The 19956-nt window shown below is 47.9% G+C and overlaps 1 protein-coding gene across 1 annotated transcript in view; it reads left to right on the forward strand.

Moving 5' to 3' along the window:
• Positions 1–15363, forward strand: part of LOC144110407 (glycine dehydrogenase (decarboxylating), mitochondrial) — a 56978-nt gene extending 41615 nt beyond the window's left edge. The window contains exons 12-22 of the mRNA XM_077643264.1: positions 1030–1071; positions 2574–2792; positions 3842–3967; positions 6656–6735; positions 8101–8283; positions 10179–10438; positions 11787–11882; positions 12407–12514; positions 13781–13845; positions 14013–14093; positions 14616–15363. Of these exons, the coding sequence (XP_077499390.1) occupies positions 1030–1071; positions 2574–2792; positions 3842–3967; positions 6656–6735; positions 8101–8283; positions 10179–10438; positions 11787–11882; positions 12407–12514; positions 13781–13845; positions 14013–14093; positions 14616–14732 (1377 nt within the window). The 3' untranslated portion in view covers positions 14733–15363. The remainder of the gene's footprint in view (positions 1–1029; positions 1072–2573; positions 2793–3841; positions 3968–6655; positions 6736–8100; positions 8284–10178; positions 10439–11786; positions 11883–12406; positions 12515–13780; positions 13846–14012; positions 14094–14615) is intronic.
• Positions 15364–19956: the final 4593 nt, after the last annotated feature.

Genomic DNA, 19956 nt, shown 5'->3' on the forward strand with positions numbered 1-19956 from the left:
AATTTCGGTGCTTCGAGACGAGCGTCTTCGTGTAGCTTGTCATGTTCATTGGGTAAGGCTGCGACAGGGACAGAAGTCTGCGCGCTTTTTGTTTTTTGCTTCACATAAGCAAACAGCTATTTGCCGATGACTGGAACTTGATGTGAAATTTCGGAAAATGCTATGCATTCTCGCTAGCGTTTCGTGCTGGAGACACCATTTCACCAGTATTGCATGTTCGCCGTGCTAAATGTGGTGCGCAAGTTCAGACACGTGTACACGTGTTGCGGCGCTAAAAATTAGTTTATTGGTGCACCTTTATTACCGTCAGCTTTGAAAGGCATGGCATGATTGTATACAACTAGCCGCACACGGGATGTCCTGCATATTAGACACTAATTTGCGTTGTCATCGTACATCGTAAGAGAAAACTCCAGTCTTCAGCCAGCGTTCAGCAATCGCTCGGCGTTTGTCGGTGAATAAGCGTCAATCAAATTTCGGTCGGCTTCCGCTTTCCCGTCAGCGTACACCCTAATTCAGGCAGAGTTCATCTGCTTACCGAAAGGAATGTCACCCGAGGCTCCGTGTCATAAGGACCACATGAGCGAGGGAAGGGGCAATTGTTGGCAGTTTTCCACCTGTTGCATGATTCCCGACTGTGGGCCGCCGCGGTGGCAGAGTGGTTATGGCGCTCGGCTGCTGGCCCGAAAGACGCGGGTTCGGTCCCGGCCGCGGCGGTCGAATTTCGATGGAGGCGAAATACTAGAGGCCCGTGTTTTATGCGATGTCAGTGCACGTTAAAGAACCCCAGATGGTCGAAATTTCCGCAGCCCTTCACTACGGCGTCTCTCATAGCCTGAGTCTCTTTGGGACGTTAAACCTCCATAAACCAAACCAAACCATTCCCGACTGTGGAGTTCTCGCATGGGTTGGGAACGGTATCGTGTGTGGTATATATATCGTCGCTGCTGCCCGAAACACTGAATCTTTCTGACGCCACGGAATATAACAGAAGACTGAGGTTAACTTTGCCTTATTTCCTCTCCACAGGGCTCTTGCACCATGAAGCTCAACAGCACGGTAGAAATGATGGTGAGCACGCTTTGATTGCTACATTGCGGATGCCTCGCGATGGGAGGCTGTGCGGAGACTTCCTCGTTTGATGCGATTCCCCGCTTAATGCGTTGCTTCTGTGCACTACCTTCACTGTGAAGCCATTGATAATATCCCGTACATTTAATTTTAACCAGCGCACTGGCCAATAAACAGGTCCGCAGGTGAATTCTAGAGTACGCTGGGGTACTTTGTCGTGCACCCCTGCTCTGTCAGGAACAATAAAAATGGCGGAAAGAACAGGAACAGCTTTATTTCAAAATACAAGTCAGAGTATGTTTGCTTTGTTAAGCAATGATGTACAAATCTCGAGCAGTCCACCCGAGAGCCCTTGGTTGAAAGGGGCGTGACCTTTCTGAGTACTTCGTTTATTTACCTTCTTGAGCTGTTCAGCTTCAGCCTTTTTAAAACAAGCCGCATTTCAGTTTAATTGCAGCCTAAAACAACTATTCACTGGAAAAGGCGTTCCAGGTTGCAGAAGACGAAAAGCAGATTAAAAGAAACAGAGCTACCGCAACACGTAATAAATTTAAAGAAAACTTGATGTACAAAATGAGGAAGGACGCCGGTAATGTTCGAAAGATTGATTACTGATGTTGATAGAAAGTGCATTTTAGTGGGTTGCGTTAAGAAATCAATAGACAAGGCTATACCTATAGGACACGAATAAGAAGTGTTCATTTCCTTTCTGTCGCGTGTGTTCTTGCGCTCTAACTTTGAACCTAAGGTTGATCAATGTTTTTTTTTCATACCAATATCTATTCAATGACTGCTCCTAAACATTTATTTATTTATTCTAAATATCGTACAGGGCCCAGAAGGGCATTGAGTAAGAGGCAAAATAACGGATTAAGTACGATAGGAACAATGTGTTAAATAATGGCGCTCGGCTGCCGGCCCGAAAGACGCGGGTTCGATCCCGGCCGCGGCGGTCGAATTTCGATGGAGGCGAAATTCTAGAGGCCCGTGTGCTGTGCGATGTCAGTGCACGTAAAAGAACCCCAGGTGGTCGAAATTTCCGGAGCCCTTCACTACGGCGTCCCTCATAGCCTGAGTCGCTTTGGGACGTTAAGTCCTTCATAAACCATAAACCAAACAAAAAAAGTAAGAACAATTATAATTATACAAGGCAAATCGTAACGACAACACATACATCGCCACGAGCAACAAAAAAGTACATAAAAGTTAGAAAAAACTGTGTCGCGTGTGTCCAATACACATTTAAAGAGCAAGCAGTAGCTATAATAAAAATGCGAATTATTGAGACAGCACAAGAAACCTAAACATAATACATTAGCAACGAGGAGAAAAACTTATGGGACACAACAACCTATAACAAAACACCATGTCGTTAAAAAATGTTTGTGCAGCTGGTCTAGGAATGGTTGGTGGTAGCGGATAAATCCGATACTGTCGATTTCCACATTGTTTAAAAAAAAATCTCATTTTATCCCTCTCATTCTGGCTATTCCGTCGTGCAGCCGTGCTCGATGCCGGAGTTCGCCAACATCCACCCGTTCGTGCCCGTGGATCAGGCCAAGGGCTACCACCAGCTGTTCGACGAACTCGAGCGGGACCTGTGCGAGATCACCGGCTACGACAAGGTGTCGCTGCAACCCAACAGTGGCGCGCAGGGGGAGTACGCGGGACTCAGAGTCATCTCGTCTTACTTCGCCTCCAAGGGAGAGAAGCAGAGGAAGGTGAGCGGGACGCATATATCCGGCCTTGGGGAAACCGCGTGAGCGGGACGCATATATCCGGCCTTGGGGGAAACCGCGGGAGTTCTGGTTCTGAACTATACACTAGAAAAAAATGCGCCCCATTTTTGTTCGCGTCTTTCACAAAAAGTAGAAAGCTGCGGTCTCCAACGACACCTGTGCTCGCAGGCGGCGCTGAGGCGCGTACAAACTCTCCCGCTTCCGAATATCCAAACGTAAACAGTGTTAACTCGCAGGAACACTTAATTTCACTGTGTTGGAAATGGATTAGCAGATCGTGACGCCTTTACAGGAAGTGCTCACTTCCGGTCTGTGGACGTCACTTCCCTCCAGCCAAAGGGTACGCTCCCATCTTGTGAGGTCACTTCCTTTCAGCCAGTGAGAATGCTCTGGTCTAGTGACGTAACTCCACTCCAACCAATAAGCCAATGGGAATGCTCCGTTCCGATGGCGCTATTTCAAATTCGAGCCAATCGGCGAATTTATCTTCCGGCGACGCATTTCTTTCGCGATGGGACTTCGAACGTTGTCTCATTAATAACTCCAAGTCAAACCAGCTGACGTATAATCTTATTTGTTATATTGGACGTTTTTAGCGTACCGGAGATGTACTAGCGAAAACGCATACCGGTTCACCGGACACCACTTGTGCATGCGCAGTGGCATTGTTGTGGTCAGGGGAAGCCACTGCGCGTGCGCAGGAGGGGGTCCGGTAAATCTCTACATGTCTCCGATATGCTAAAAACGTCTGTTAGCGCTGTGAGCGGATATGGATTGCCAGTGGCCTGGGAACAGCACGCTTGCGGAAGCTGTCGCCTCGCACTCGCAGCTTCCACTCTAGTGCTAGAAGCTGGTAAACACTACACGCATGCGCATTTCGTTCCTTGGGCGAGAACGGTATATCGATGCTGGAGTCACTGTAGACTGTCTGAAGCCCTCCCTTGCCCTTCTGTGGAATGCTCCCAACTGGACGCGCACTCTGGCACCCTGGTTCAGTTGTCGTTCGTACCCCCGTGTACCCTGATACTCAGGTGTGCCTGATCCCCATGTCTGCGCACGGCACCAACCCGGCGAGTGCTCACATGGCCGGCATGGCCGTGGACCCGGTGAACATAAAGAAGGATGGCAGCGTGGACGTCGCCCACCTCAAGGCCAAGGTATGGGCATGGTGGACATGGCACCGCCCCTTTTGCGCCATCGCGTCGTGCATGTAGAGATCACTGCGAACAGTAGCTTAGGCGCGCGTTAGTTCGTGCATGTCAGCTGGCTCCTTCAGCACAGCCGAAAAGGCATCTTACTGACCACAGTGCTTGGAGCATCCACCTCGCTTGCAGTAGGTGTAGTCTGATCCCCAGTGCTGCCAAATACCCCACGACCTTCCAATTGGAATTAACTTTCCTACATTAAAGGGTCATTCCTACAGATGCTACAGGAAAATACTGATACTGCTAAAAATACTACAGGAAAATCTGTTGGGACAACAGAAAATATTCTGTCGAATAAAACGGCACAATGTTTTCTGCTGTCCCAACAGATTTTCCTGTAGTATTTTGGGACCTGTGAACAGGACTTCTTATAGTAACAACAGGATTTTAAGTGTTATTGTAATCCCTCCTGTCGTAACGAAAGAGTAGTTTAGGTCGCGACAACAGAGAACTTCGCAATATCTCCAGAAAAACGGGACGGCAAAATTTTTTGTCGTATATTGGGACCTGCTCCGTAGTCTTTTTCGACTGGGTCTGGCCTGGTGCTGGGCTTCATTGCAATGAGATGCTTTTAAAAATGGGTCTTATACCACACGTCGAGTAGGCCAGACATGTTGGCTATGGCATTATTTGACCAGCCAGTCGTTGCGCCATTAAAACCAGATCATCATCATAAGGTGGACTGTTTCAGGAGCCGCTAGGAAGACGATCACTGCGAACGGGGCTCAGGCTGTCTGTAGTTAATTTCTTTTTATTCACTCACGAGAATGGGCTACAAAAGTGGAGTACAAAGGAAGCATGGCAAGAACAGGCTGCGAAGTACAGGACTGCAGTGGTATCTCCTGTTATTAAATAAGTCAAGGTTGGGCGTGAGTGCAGAGTATCAGTTTACGTAATATAACGATAAAATTTAAATAGTACACGTAGAAACCGACGAAAAGTAAGAGAAATTTTCACACGGTTATAAGCATGCGTGACGCCTTCATATTCAACCGAAACTTAATTGACTTTCAAAAGCCACACGGAATTCATATGACGATAGCCTTTTTCGCAATGTTTCGATTAAAAGCAAGTGTGTTTCGATGCAGGAAAAGCATATCGCCAGCGCTGTGACTTCCCATTAATAATTCATCCACATTGCAAATATTCCCTGGATGTTGCCATCGTGTTAACGGTCGTGTTTCCCCTTAGGAGAGCGATATTGCATATAAGGGTCCACGCATGCGCAAGCACCTTTTTCTCGGTGACCTGTATGGGTTGCGGCCCTAAGACATTCAGGAACCGTAGGGATGATGGCGAGATTTTACGAGCCTTTGTTTAACGGAAGACTCTTTGCAAAAGTGTCGCGATATGGGGGAGTCGGCGACGCAAAGAAAGTAAAACTACCTGTAACAAGTTTGTACTGCTAGCAAAACTTGCGCAGCAGGGGACAGAAACAGAATACTCGTCCATTAGGATGACAATTTTAGCATCCTAGAGAACACCAAACGTCCTGAGGACGTCCTCAAATGGTCAGAACGTAGTCATCTAGAATAGGACATTCTGAGTACTTTTTGAGAGCATCGACCAAACGTCTTCGTGAAGATGTCCTCAGTTTCTACTTTGCTGGACGACTCGAGGATGAAAATTTCTCCAATGTCCTAAAAATGTCCTATCGCAGGACAATATTGTGGCATCAAATTGAGATAAAAGAAACTTCATCCCTCGCACTCGGGTTTCTTTATTAAAAGCTGCAGGTTTCTTAAAAGATATTTGTGTACAATAGAGAGATACTGAAGGAAACCATTGTGATCAAAGAAAATATGCGCCTTGAGATATACTGCAAGATATTTTGGATGTTGAACCTGTTCTTATGTACTGCATGCGTCTGATGGGGTTGTACTGTTTATATTTTGGGGCCATTAGTCCAAGTAGCTTTTGCACTGAGGAGGCAAAGTTCAACTCCTGAAAGAGTTGCAGTGGTGGCTGTATGAAAATATTGCACAAAGAACAACCTGTATGTATACCAACAATGCGGTAAACGAACCAGTTTTGAGCATGGCGAAACTTTTACAAAATTTGTTTGCTAGAGTCCAAGACAATACAAATGAAGCAAAAATAAAGCTGTTTCACGGCCCCTGTGCACGGCGCCTACAATAATTCGGCAAATAATGACCCACAATCTCTGGGCCAATTAGTCATCTGACGTCCTGAAAACATACTAAGAAGGTCCTTGAGAGGAAATTTGAGGATGTCCTGAGGACTTACTGAGGCCGGAAAACAAGGCTATGTGAAGAGTTGTTGAGGATCAGTCAGTAAAGGATGTCCTCAGGACAGCACAGTGTCCTCAAAAATTAATCCTCAGGAAGTCCTGAGGATGTATTTGTGTTGTCTGGGATATTTTTACTGAACAAAGCATCACAAGATTGCGCCTGCACCGTTGCGGCTACCAGCCAAGTACCTCTGAACATGATAGTATACCGTTGCAGTGATGTCGCATGCGCGTGTAAAAACTTATTGTGTACCTGTGGCCGCTTACCGGATCGCAGTTTTTCGTTTACTGATGATCGCTTTAACCGCGCTTCGCTACAAATATGGCGCGAAGGAAACGCGTTGAATTGAATGGCTATTCTAGTTCGAATGTTTTGCCATGCTTTTCAGCTGGACCAGCATGGAGACAAGGTCGCCTGCATCATGATCACTTACCCGTCCACGAACGGAATATACGAGGAGACCATCTGGTGCGAACTTTTAAAACTGGTATCTCTCTGTTCTCGCGAGTCATGAGGAGTGTTTCAGACAATAGTGAACGCTGGTGACATATGCTTGCCTTCTTCATTGTTGGCATCTGCACCAGCTTTGATCGACTTGCTGTTGAAATCGCCAACGCCTTCAGTGTCTGCACGTTTCCCTCTGCTGCATATTTTTCTTTTATTTATTTATTTATTTATTACATACTGCGGACCCTTGGGCCCAAGCAGAGGGGCATAGAATATATACAAATAATAATGAACAAAACAGGAACAGACAAGTACACATTTATACAATCACTACTCACACTGTAGCCAGTAAACCATGGTTCCAGTCCGATATTGCCCGAGGAAAAAAGGAAAATTTAAGCGCATGAGTTCGAGCATAATAGGGTGTGAATGAGACAGGATGATGATGTCTTGTGTGGCGCGTTAATGCAGGCGTTATATAAGGTGATTTATTCATTTGAAGTTTGTAATATATATATATATATATATGTATATATATATAGCATTGCATTATAATATATTATAATATAGCTTATTTCAGTGGGCTAAGATCGCTTGACAAAGCATGCTGTGAAGTATTGTGCATTAATTTGCATTTCCGCATGCAACACTATCATTGTAAAACAACGATAATGAGAGAGAGCATTGTACCCTGTTTTGTTTGTGCGTCCTTTCCTGGAGGTCATGTAAAAGTACCATGTTACTGTAACAGGAATTACATAATACAGCAACAGGAGCTAATGGTAATAAGTAGCTTTTGTGGCAATCGCTCACTGTGTCTAGAATACTAAAGTGTTTCCTTGGCTCTCAAAATTTTACACTGCAGCTTGCAAGAAAGCAATGGCCTCTGATTTATCTGCTCCTCCCCAAACAACTTCGAAATTCTTTAGTGAAGTATGGCGGGTGCGTTTATAATTACTCGTCATGAACAAAGTTCTGGCGATTTTTGTTTCCCGGTGATCAGCAAGTGTGGTTTTGTGCTGAAACACAATACAAAATGTCGAATGTCCATGCCCGCACTATGTTATGGCTGCATCGGGAAGCCAGACCCGAAGTGTATATACGCTCATCTTATTTGCTGCACTATTTATAGAACAGGGAATGAACAGCATAAGTTTATTACACAGCACAATGTACTCGCGATGCTTGGTCACTGTTCCTTGCCCGCACTTTTTTCCGTTACTGTTTCTCGGCAGGTTCATACTAATCGAAAAGGAATTTCCTTTGCCAAGATCTAAGTGCAGCATGCTAAAAGAAATGCTGTCGTATTCAGTGCCTTCGAACTAAGTATGATAGTTTAGTCGCATAGGAGGAAACGTCGTTTAATATTGGTTGTGCACATCGCAGCGACGTTTGCGACCTGGTGCACAGTGCGGGCGCCCAGGTGTACCTGGACGGGGCCAACATGAACGCCCAGGTGGGCGTCTGCCGGCCCGGAGACTATGGCTCGGACGTCTCCCACCTGAACCTGCACAAGACCTTCTGCATACCACACGGCGGCGGAGGCCCCGGCATGGGGCCCATCGGAGTGTGAGTGAGCTGGCTGTTCTTTGGGAACCGTATCGGTCCATAAGCCGTACCCTTAAGCCAGGTACGAGCTGAGATTGCAAGATTTTCGGACCGAGCCACATTTAATAATTTGAAAGCGTTTCATGCTGATTAAATAGTCAGCATTAACACCTCTTTTTGGGCTAGTTGGTGCATACTTGATTTAGAGAAAACCTAGCGCAAAAACATCATGTAACTAACTTTCTCCTGTATGATTTTTTGGCTGCCTGCCTGTTTTTTGCGAAGCGATGTTCCCTTTTGTTCACCTTCTCCTCCTTGTCACCCTTCTCTCCCCTTGAAGCTTCACCGTATATAAACTGCATCCTGCTTCAATAAAAAGGCAGTTGTGAGTTAGCGCTTGTGTCTCGTCTGTTCTGTCTTTGTGGTTGCATGTTTTTGCGCTAGGTTTTCTCTAAATAGTCAGCTGCCGGTAAGCTCTGCAGCAGCTGATAACAGAACATTTGACTAAAGACCTCAGCTTCATGTAGCGAACACTTATCGAGCGGTGGAACTGCTGGCTTGTTTCGTGTCGTCCAGTTGCAGCGAGGAAGATGTGTTTGAATTTAGCTAGGCACAAAGGCGTTCAGTCTCACCACGTTTGGCGTCATCTCCACGTTCATTTAAGCACTTCTTTATGCTTCCACCTAGCCAGATCATCTCACGTGTGAGAGTTCCTGCCCTGCTGGCTGCCACTGCCAAGCTCTACTACTAATACTGTTTTCGTGACAGCACGATTACCACTCCTGCAAAGAAAAGGCTTGGAGCTCCTTTTATAGGCTGAAGGCTATGCCTTCAGCCTGTAAGCGTCAAATTGGCCACTTAAAACGAGCGCAGTGCCACCTGTAAGCGTTTTCTACATAGAATAGTCCCATAGCAGCAGTATGTACGGTGAGATTCGACTTAAAAGCGAGAACGAGGCCATGAAGCTCGTCCTCGAACAGACGCGAGCGGGCACCGCAGCAAAGAACGCCCCACATGCCTACCAAGCGCAACAGTCTGCGGTTGTTATACCAGTCACGAAGATGAGAGTTATCTCGCTTATCTCAGGAGCCACCTGTTCACGTGTTATCTTTCATTGTCGACCCCGTCCGTACTTTTGGGCAGGCCTGTCTAGACGCTGGGTGTGCAGAGGCCCTGGCTGGGTAAGCGCAATAGAAGACATGCAGTAGAGAATTAGCTCTTGCTTCTTTTTGTCATTCTTGTGTTTGTTGTTCTTGGCATTCATCGTTTCATGGTGAAACGTGGTTAAATGGCATGAATAACACGTTTTGGCTTAGTTTATTCTTCATCCAAGAAAGAGCTGATGAGCACAACGGAGAATAAAACTGAAGTCAAGGCCCAGGCTGTTGTGCCATGATCGCTTCTTGTGACTTGCTTCCCCCCGGGTTCGAACCCGACCGCGGTGGCTGCGTTTTTATGGAGGCGAAACGCTAAGGCGGCCGACTGCTGTGCGATGTCAGTGCACTTTAAAGATCCCCAGGTGGTCGAAATTATTCCGGAGCCCTCCACTAGGCACCTCTGTCTTCCTTTCTTCTTTCACTCCTTCCTTTATCCCTTCCCTTACGGCGCGGTTCAGGTGTCCGCCGATATATGAGACAGATACTGCGCCATTTGCTTTTCCCCAAAACTAATTATTATTATTATTATTATTATTATTATTATTATTATTATTATTATTATTATTATTATTATTATTATTATTATTATTATCCCCCCTCTTTGTCTGTTCTGTTCCTGAGCTCTGTGTAAAAAGTTGAATGATCGTACGTGGGGCCATGGACGTTATTGGCAGTGTTGTTCGCAATGTTCCACAAGCACCAGTCCTATGATACAAGGCTCAGCCCACAATAAAGCGACGCCACACTTGTTCCTCTCAGGAAGGCCCACCTGGCTCCATTCCTTCCGTCGCACCCTGTGGTGGACCCGTGGTCTCTGGGGGGCGCCGGCCAGAGCTCGTTCGGCGCCGTGTGCGCCGCCCCGTGGGGCTCGTCGGCGATACTGCCCATCTCGTGGGCCTACATCAAGATGATGGGCGCCGAGGGGCTGCGCAGGGCGACCGAGGTGGCCATGCTCAACGCCAACTACATGCGCAAGAGGCTCGAGCAGCACTACAAGGTGCTCTACCTCGGAAAGAATGGTACGCTTTGCCCGAAGGCGCATACGGGGTTGTACCTCATGGACCCGGCAGCACAATCTAAGTTAAGGTTCAAGATAATGGCTACGTGGCCCACTTTGTCTCTGTTTCCTCAAGAACGCGAAACCGCGCTTAAAGACGAGGCAAGCAAGTGGACAGCGTAATGGGTTGGCCAAGGGGCTGTACAAAACAAGTGGGCAGAACACAAGTGGACAGAACTAGGCGTACAGTGTGTGCCGTCTGTCCTCATGTGGTCTAAATGGGCACGAGACTGGGGGCTTGCGTAGTCGCATGATGTAACGTGCCTTCCGCTGTCGCTTCAGCAGTAGCAAAAGGAGGGCATCAAAAGCTTAGAAATGTTTTGCGCCTTTCTGGTGCGCGGTACGCTCGGTCCTTAGGCTGCATACCGCTTATTGCGCAAAGATCACCAGAACTGCATTATGTACAGGTCTGCTTCATCATGTGCGGCCCTGCACTGCGACAGCTATGAAATATGGGTGCAGCATATCGCGAACGCTGTTGACATGAATCGTGGCACAGTTACCCGCTGAGTTGAGCATCCGCCTCGCATGCGGAAGGTGCGGGGTTCGATCCCCCGTGCCGCCGGGTACCCACCGGTGATACAGTGGGTACAAGCTTTCCCCTGGTATGGTTCTCGGCTTATTTAGAGTGAAATGCTTGGGAAATGGGTCTTTGACCTCACCTTGTGAAGTCTAAAATATCTTGTCATGGCGCTCTCTGGCCATAGACGCCCTTGCACCCCAAAAATCATCAGTTAACCGTTGAGAGCTGAATTTAGCTCTATTACACATGCCATAAGACTTTCTCTCATCTCCAACCTCATCCTTTCTTTTTTGCTTTTCTGCCCTGTTTAATGCTCTGATCTCGTTCTTAACTTGTGGGGAATGAATGAGGATGTCATAGTTCTGAACCAGCCTCCACGGCAGCAATGTTAGCTTCCTGCATGATTCACTCGTTGGTTCACTTGCAGGTTCCCTTTTCATTGTGAAAATTTCAACTAACTGAAGTGTCAGAATCCTAGGAGAGGGCTGAGTCGGGCTGGCTGCATGGCTCATGTTGAACGTCAGTACGACGAAACAGCGCTGACGGAGGGGGCGGAAGGGAAGATAGACACACCAGCGCATGTGTCTGTCTCCTCTTCCGTCCCGTCTGTCAGCGCTGTTTCTTCGTAACGTTCAAAGTGTCAGAATCATGGCTCCAATGACAATGTGACCCAGATGTTCAAACTGTATGATAGCTTTTCTTGGAACAGAACTGTATTTCGCAGTGCTGATCAGGGAAGCGCCATTTCTTATAAATCATTTCTTTTCCATGCCACTCGCTGCCGAAGGCTTCGTCGCTCACGAGTTCATCCTGGATATGCGGGACTTCAAGAAGACCACCGGCGTCGAAGCCATGGACATCGCCAAGAGGCTACAAGACTACGGTATGCGAAACACCGTTTGGTCTCGCAGAATCGACCTATACATGATGAAAACGTCAGTTGGCAATATCTTGGATAGAATTCCGGGTAGGAATTGAACTGTTGTGATGTGTGAGAAGCGCTTTCGTTCTCCGAGGGCACAACATGGTTTATGGACTAATAAGCGACTTTGGACTGTTCAACAGTTAACTATCCTGTCAGGGGGAAAATTTCGCTGTTCAGGGCTGTCAAGTAGCATACAGGACGAGAGTTCCATTACTGTCCTTCGTTGCACAAGATTTGGTAGTTAACAGTCGGTATTGCTTGCACGCGATGGAGTTCGCATGTAAGAAGAATATTTTTTATTACTCCACGACGCTGAAAAGCAGGCCTGGTGTAACATTTTCACGAGTGCCGTTTCACGGTATCAGGTATATAAAGGCTGAGGCTGGTAGCACGTGTACAACAAGGTGTGTGGTTGGCTACAAACATCTGTAAGGGTTTATTATGGCCGTTAACTTCTCTTCTCCGTCATTATTTCTCCGAAGGCTTCCACGCCCCTACGGTGTCCTTCCCCGTCAGCGGCTGCCTGATGGTGGAACCAACAGAGTCCGAGGATAAGCAGGAGCTCGACCGGTTCTGCGACGCCATGATCTGTAAGTAGTTCACTTTGCATTCAGCGTCACAGCTAAACGACCCTTAATAAGCGAAGCCGCTTTGGTGGCTGAGTGGTTATAGCCCTCGGCTGTTGGCCCGAAAGACGCGGGTTCGATCCCGGCCGCGGCGCTCGAATTTCGATGGAGGCGAGATTCTAGAGGCCCGTGTGCTGTGCGATGTCAGTGCACGTTAAAGAACCCCTGGTGGTCGAAATTTCCGGAGCCCTTCACTACGGCGTCCCTCATAGCCTGAGTCGCTTTGGGACGTTAAACCCCCAAAAAACCAAACCAAGCCCTTAATAAACCCAGAAGCCAGCAGGAACGGGAAGTGTGGAAGACACAGAGAAGAAAGTCACGACGTAGGATTCTGTTCTACCTTCATTCCTACCTCTTTTATTTCGTTCGTGTAATTTTTCATAACCTGTGGTACTCTGTCGATCTAATCTTATACATTTACAGCCTAACTCGCTTCACTCACTTCGCCCTTGCAGTTCCTGAAGCGAACCAGCATGTTCCGAGTCTAGTTGCCTGACACCACGTTTTTCTCCCTGCACTGCGCTTATAATTAAAGTGCGCAGCTTATAACAAGCTGGCACTCTAGAAGTAACTTAATTTTTTTATATATTAGTACATTAAACTGTGATGACGCTCGGCCACTTAGTTTCAATATGACGATGGCCAATGAGAAGAAACCTCGAATTCATATGTAGTCAAACTCTGATTTGCTCACGATATAAAACCTTGTTCCGCTAACCCGTGATATAAAGCGCAATCGTAGCGTTCTAACTGGTAAAATTTCCGAACTGGGAAAAGAGCTGAGTACCACCGGATTTCAGTACTGCAAAATGTTCGTTTTTAATAGTGTTAGATGTCAAAGGGTCCCCACCTCCGTCCGCCGCCTCGAATCGCATGGTCGGCCGTCTGCGTGATATGATATGACTCACATGACACACTGTCACATTGCTCATTTAAATGGGTCAATTATTGGGTTGTGTGGCACATATTAATTGCAACTTGGTCGCGTTACCTATTTAAACGTCACAGGATGTTGCCCCTTTGCTCATACATTACCCCCCCTTTCCACCCTTAAAGCTGGCAGTGGAACTGGTGTTACAAAACGCGAAAGCCCCTCGAACCTTGTTTTTTGCTTCTACTGTGCGTCATAAATTAATCGGCCGAACAAACTTCGAGTGAAACCTTCGGCACCTGGGACCTGAAAGCCCTGGCGCCTGAAGCCTAACCCACAGCTTTTCATCTTCTGTGCAGTGATTCGACAAGAAATTCAAGACATCGAGAATGGCAAATTCGACATGAAGGCCAACCCTCTCAAGGTAAATTCGTGGATTAGTCAAACGTTATAACCTCTAAAGCATAACAAAAATATCCACCCTTTTGACAATCAAGTCAAGGAAGTGTGACTACCCGCTACGTCATTGTTTCAAAACGCCGCTTTATCGATGCCTTTTCTTTCTCCGCTCGTTCTCCGCGGCGTTTCCAGATGGCGCCGCATCCCCAGAAGGTTGTCGTCAGCTCCAAGTGGGACCTTCCCTACACGAGGGAGCAGGCGGCGTTCCCAGCGGTGAGTGGTGGACCCCTGTGTATGCACTGCGCTGAGATATGCAGCGTTGCGAATCTGCGAAACTTGAGTGAAACTAAACGATGTGCCGCTATGCAAATCGTCAGAGGCTATCGCCCGGGGATAGCAGTTAGAGGTTACCGTGGGAGGTTACCGTGGGCAGTTAACGGAGGGTGGTTACCGTGCAAAGAAAAGGGAAAGAACTTAGAGCGGAAGAATGTAGAACGATCCATCCGTGGCAGCTGCTGCAAATCGCCCTGCCCGAGGAGAGGATAGGAGATGATTGAGATAATCTGTACTGCCGCGAGCTAGAGCGGCGGACTGGACAGGACAGCTAGTTGAAAAGCTAGTATGTGTGGAAAGGTGAAAAGAGCGCTCTGAAACTACACAGATATGAAGTCATTCTCATATTCTTTACCTCAATATATCGCAAAATAAGTCATGTAACACTTGTTGCTGAATCTCGATTTACACGTTGGTAACCGTCCTGTCATTTTTTTTTCTGCCTCTCTTACTCTCGTGCAGAAGTTCGTCACGCCCGAGACGAAGATATGGCCGACGGTTGGTCGCATCGACGACATCTACGGTGACACCAACCTGATGTGCAGCTGTCCGCCCATGGAGACGTACGAGTCACTCTAGTCATCCCCGCGAGTCAGTGTGTCTTGACCCTCCTTATTCGACAATTCTTTCAAGGTGTTATCTCGACGTAACCGCCACAGCAGTGCCGCATGATGCGAGCCAGAGACTTTATTCGCCGCACGCGGCCCATCAAGTCGTCTGGCGAAGTGAACGCTGAAAGGTCTTCGCAGACTGTGCGACGGCGACACGGAATTCGTGCTTTCTTTTTTTTTCTTAACGGAAAGTAACGCGAGTCGTCTTCAGTGAATGTTCTTCATGACGTGGCCAAGAAGAAAGAAGACTGCGCTTGAGCCTTGCATGTGTATCTCTGCGGCACTGTGATGGAATCTGCCCGGCCCGGCCTGGTAACAATACAACAGCGCAGCCGTTACTTATCAGCGCTATGCAACTTATTAGCGAGCCCATGGCTTATAGAAGCGTGTCGTGCTGATGTGATGACACAGTAGAAATTATTTCGCAAGAACTCGAAACGATTTTGGGGACAAATGCTGTGCCGTTAAATGACCAACGTTTTTCTGCGCTTAATTTTGTAAAACGAAATAACCGCCATGCTTTCTATTGCGCGAGGCAAGCGCACGGCTTTGTAAATTATAATTGCTGTAAATAAAGCGTATTCAAGTGGTCCGACGAATACGTGACTGCGTGTGTGCCTGATTAGTCGGCAAGGCCATGGCGTCTACTTTGTCGCGTTTCAGTCATAACTACTTGAGGCTGATACGAGGCGTTACCCAATCACTATTGCTGAGGGCACATCCTTGCTGTCCATCTACCGCTTGTTGTAGATAACGGCTCCATTCCAGCCTATCCTATGAGAAGGTGTAATATGTGTTACTACGGCTGCCCCTATAGTTCCTCAATATACATTGTCAATTTTGCGTGAGAGCAAGTCACTGCCGTAGTCCGGCCGACGCAAGTGATCGAGCTTCACATATCGTTCCAAGGCGCACCGAAATTTTTGCACGTGGCACGTACACCTTGTAAGGAACGGTGGGTGGTGTTGGTAGGCGCTTACACACGAGCTGTGACGGCGTTTAGTGTATTGGCATGCATATCCGCACGGCTGGCGGACGTGTAACTCCGCTTGGCCTGTCCACTCAATATCAGAATACATGCCCTTGGTGTGGAGCTTGCCCTACGCTCTACCACATATCGTGGTAGAGCACAGCGAAACCAAAACACTTAACTGTGTCCAACCCGACATATGAGCAATGGGAGGTGGCCCTGACCGGCGAGGCCCTGGATCAGCAACTAAAGTTGGTTCAGCAAGTCCGTCAGTCAGCGAAAGCCAGTGGCGCCTTGGACTAGGGTTGCCACCCAAGTTGCTCGAGCAACCTTCCCGAATTGCAATAAATGTTTTATCTCTCTCTCTCTGTGCACGGCAAGGGTCCAAATTCGCAGCTCCGCATTTGTTGACAGCTGCCTAGTTCTACCCGACTGCTGATCCAGTGACTGTATCCTTGGCGTTGATTTTCTGCGGGAGTATGGAGCTGTTATCGACCTCCGAAAGCGCACTGTCACATTTTCGACCGAGAAAGCTGATGTTTACAGAGTACCGTCAACGCCGCGCCGCCCTTCGCATTTTCGCCTGGAGTGTTAAGATTCCGCCACGCGCCAGTGTTTTTGTGAGTGTTCACTGCAACGGACAACGAGACGGCAATATTTACGCTGGAGTTAAGGATGGGTGTAGAACCGGATTAATTTGGCTGTAGAACGACAGAAATGTTCCGCGGTGCTGCGTTACATGGCTGGGACGAAGGAGGCTTGATGGACGCACTAACAGCGCATGTAAAGTCCTCTCACCGAAAGGCCTCCTCCTGCTAAAGTGAACTCTGTTGGCCCTGTCTAGGGTATAAATCGCGCCAAAATTTTCGCGTCTCAAGACGGCACAGCTGCAGTTTCAGGCAGTCCAAGGTGACTTCGGTCCCTCTACTGGCCATTCCTTGTTAGGTTTTTGTGAGCCCGAACGGAGCGAGCCTGTATCTCCTTCTACGAACCTTAGCATGTTCAAACAGTGGACTAGCAAAGCGATGTTAAGTTTGTAACAGTTTACCCTTTGATTCCTGACAGACACAGAATCTGTGAATTTCAAAAAAAAAAGTGCGGCGTTGAGCGGTGCGTGCCTTCAATCGCATTTTAGGCAGGTCGTTTGGGGTCAGACCCATTGTGAAGACCGAAAACTTTGTCGCGCGATCTGCTGACGTTCCTCCAGGGAATGCTGTAAGATAGCAGTGCAGATCGCCGAGTGCAGATCGAATGCTGTGCAGGTACTACATGCCGCTGGCATCAGTGGCAGAGCTTGCGTAAATTTCTTTGTCGTTCTGGCTGTTAATTAACCCGCCGCGGTAACTCGGTGGTTAAAAAGCTCAGCTGCTGGGCACGAGGACGCCAGTTGATTCCCTGCCGCGGTATCTATTTTTTAATGGAGGGGAAACACAAAGCGCCATTGTACTGCGCCATGTCGCGCACAATGAAAAGCACTAGGTGGTCGACATCATTCCGGAGCCCTCCACTACGGCGCCTCTTTCTCTGGCTTTTTGTTTAGAAGCCGCCGCGGTGGCTGAGTTGTTATGGCGCTCAACTGCTGACCAGAAAGACGTGGGTTCGATCCCGGCCGCGGTGGTCGAATTACGATGGAGGCGTAATTCTAGAGGCCCGTGCACTGTGCGATGTCAGTGCATATAAAAGAACCCCAGGTATTCGAAATATCCGCACCGCTTCACTACGGCGTCCCTCATAGCCTGAGTCGCTTTGGGACGTTAAATCTCCATAAAACCGTAACCAAACTCTGTGCCTTTTCAACGCGACAGCGTGAGAGAAGTTTTGAGGAAAAGCGGTGCGCGTTGTCACACTAATTCAGCATTGGTCGAAATAGATTTGACGTCCCGTTGAGCTGTGGAATGAAAATGGTTGATACTCGGGTTAAATTGTGAATTCGAGGTTGTAGCTGGACTGAAATGTCAATATTACATAAAAGAATGTGCAGTAAATGAGTTTCGCTTAAAGGAAAACAGGAGCAACTGCTTGTAAACCGAACTCATGCCCCTTGGGGTGCGAGTCAGACATGCTAGCCTTGGGCCAACAAGGCCCGTTCGTCCACTTGGTTAAAGGGAGACCTGTGTCTTCAGGTGTATCAAGTGGTCTAGTATGCCTACAAATTTATGGTAATTAGTATGTGCAATTCTGGATAGGGACTAATTAAGAAAGAAAACAGCAAATAACTATTAACGCTATCGCGTCCACGACCGGCTTGGTTTAAAAACCAAGTAATAAAGCCGGTCGTGATCGCGTCATACCGTCAAGGCGGAGCTTCAGTGTGCCCCCCCCCTCCCAATTTTTCAATCCATCCTTCATTCTCTTCACAAAGGCGCAGATTAGGGAGAAGTGAGCTGCGCGTTTTCTTTTTTAAAATCAATTTATATTTACATTTTCACCCACAGTGCTACAGCAGTACCCTGCATGGCAAGCGATGTTTGTACATCCGCTCTTGGCTCTTGGGTGCAGCCCTTGCGGATATGACTGCAGGTAACGGCAGCGCACGCGTGCTGAAAACAACCACAACAGGAACTGTTGAGACATTCTCAGCAGTTAACCAGACGAGTGGTCATGCCAATTAATTGTCTTTGCGCACTTAATGTAATACACGCCGGACATACCTCATGTGTTATACACCCAAGCTTCTGGTTAAAGCTTCTGATTATTCGGAGCTAAGGCATGGCATATTTCGCTCATTATTTTAGGCCGAACTCAACGTAATAGCAACTGGCATCCTTGTTCACTAAAAAACTGCGCGTGTCTCTAGACACTAGACACCGAGAGGCTGTGCGCGTCTCTCGGTGTCTAGTTCTTCTTTTGTGTGTGTTTTTGCGCTGCTACTATGCCTAAGAAATCCTTGTTCACCTTGGATGCAGCCTACCAGAACGTTCTACGGCTGTTTACTCTTCCCGTTTCGGAAGCAATCAGATGATCTTTTTTTTAATCAGAAAATGGCATTGCTTGGTTGACTTCCGAGCCAGCGAGCGTTATGGAATCACGGCCTTTGAATAGTTAGTAGCTTTCCTCCATTGTGCTGGAAGATGATGTTCGTATTTTTTTTCTAAGTAAGATGCTCGTCGGCAATTCCGCATAAAGCATAAATAAAAAAAAACTCTGCAGTTAATTCTATAGGTTTTTGCTTTCTTCGTCCTTCAGAGTTCACCTGTCACTGCTTATATACGTCTTGGCGGTAACTCCTAAGGGGTTTAGCCTACGTGTCTGCAAAACCAGCGGCCACTTCCTGAAAGCCGGTGGTCCTCTACGCACGGAGACGTCCGTTCCCTCGCCCCCTGCGTCGCTTGCTATCGCCATGCAAAGCTCGCTCTCGCAGTGAATGACGTGATGAAAACACGGCGAGAATGAGCAAAAAAGGAACCCCAGACGAGATAGGAGAAATATCCCGGCGCTGAAGGCGGGCGTGACTTCGCACACGCCCGCGCGCTGAGCGTCGATAAGACCGCGCCTTCGTCTCGGCCGAGGTCTCTTCAGTGAACTTGGCCTTCCGTCGACGTCGAGGAAAGAACGTTAACCCGCCGACAGACGAGGTCGGGGAGGGGGTTGAGGACGCTGCTGCTGACGAGGCGTGTAGCGGTGATAACTGTGCAAAGGCATGCGTGAGCCATCGACTTTTATCTCTCTAAAGAAACTGAAACAGTCTACTCTAGACAGCAGCGGCGAGTTCGTGTTCTGTTTCGTGCATCATGTTACGCGTAAGAATAACTCTTACAGCTAAGTTGATTGACAACCCGGTAACTTTCCGTATTGCCCCAGAGCGCTTTCTTTGAGGAGTACATTCATTCTGTAAGCACCTCTTCTTCTTTAAAATGCTCGGTTGTCATGTCGGTCCCTTTGCTTTTAAAAGCCATCTCAAAAGAATAACGCACCTAAGCTGCGTAGAAACGTCATTCAAAGCAGCTTAAAGCAGGCCAGGGGCAATATACCATGAGCGCTTTCAACCTCACACACAAGCGCGCTAAGTGGGAAATGCTACCCTCATTTTCCGCATCGTGTCTTAATAGAGCGAGTTACATGTTGCAGGCGTACAGTGTTGGAGTAACACCCGCCGAAACGCTTGAGTGGCAGTGGCGTTCGGATGCTTAGCCCATGGTCGCGAGGTCGAATCCCAGCACCGGCCGCTGCGTTTCGGGGGAGGCGGAACGCACAAGACGCCCGGATTCTGTGTAATGTCAGC

This window comes from Amblyomma americanum, chromosome 11 (genome assembly GCF_052857255.1).
Source record: "Amblyomma americanum isolate KBUSLIRL-KWMA chromosome 11, ASM5285725v1, whole genome shotgun sequence".
Classification (NCBI taxonomy): Eukaryota; Metazoa; Arthropoda; class Arachnida; order Ixodida; family Ixodidae; genus Amblyomma; species Amblyomma americanum.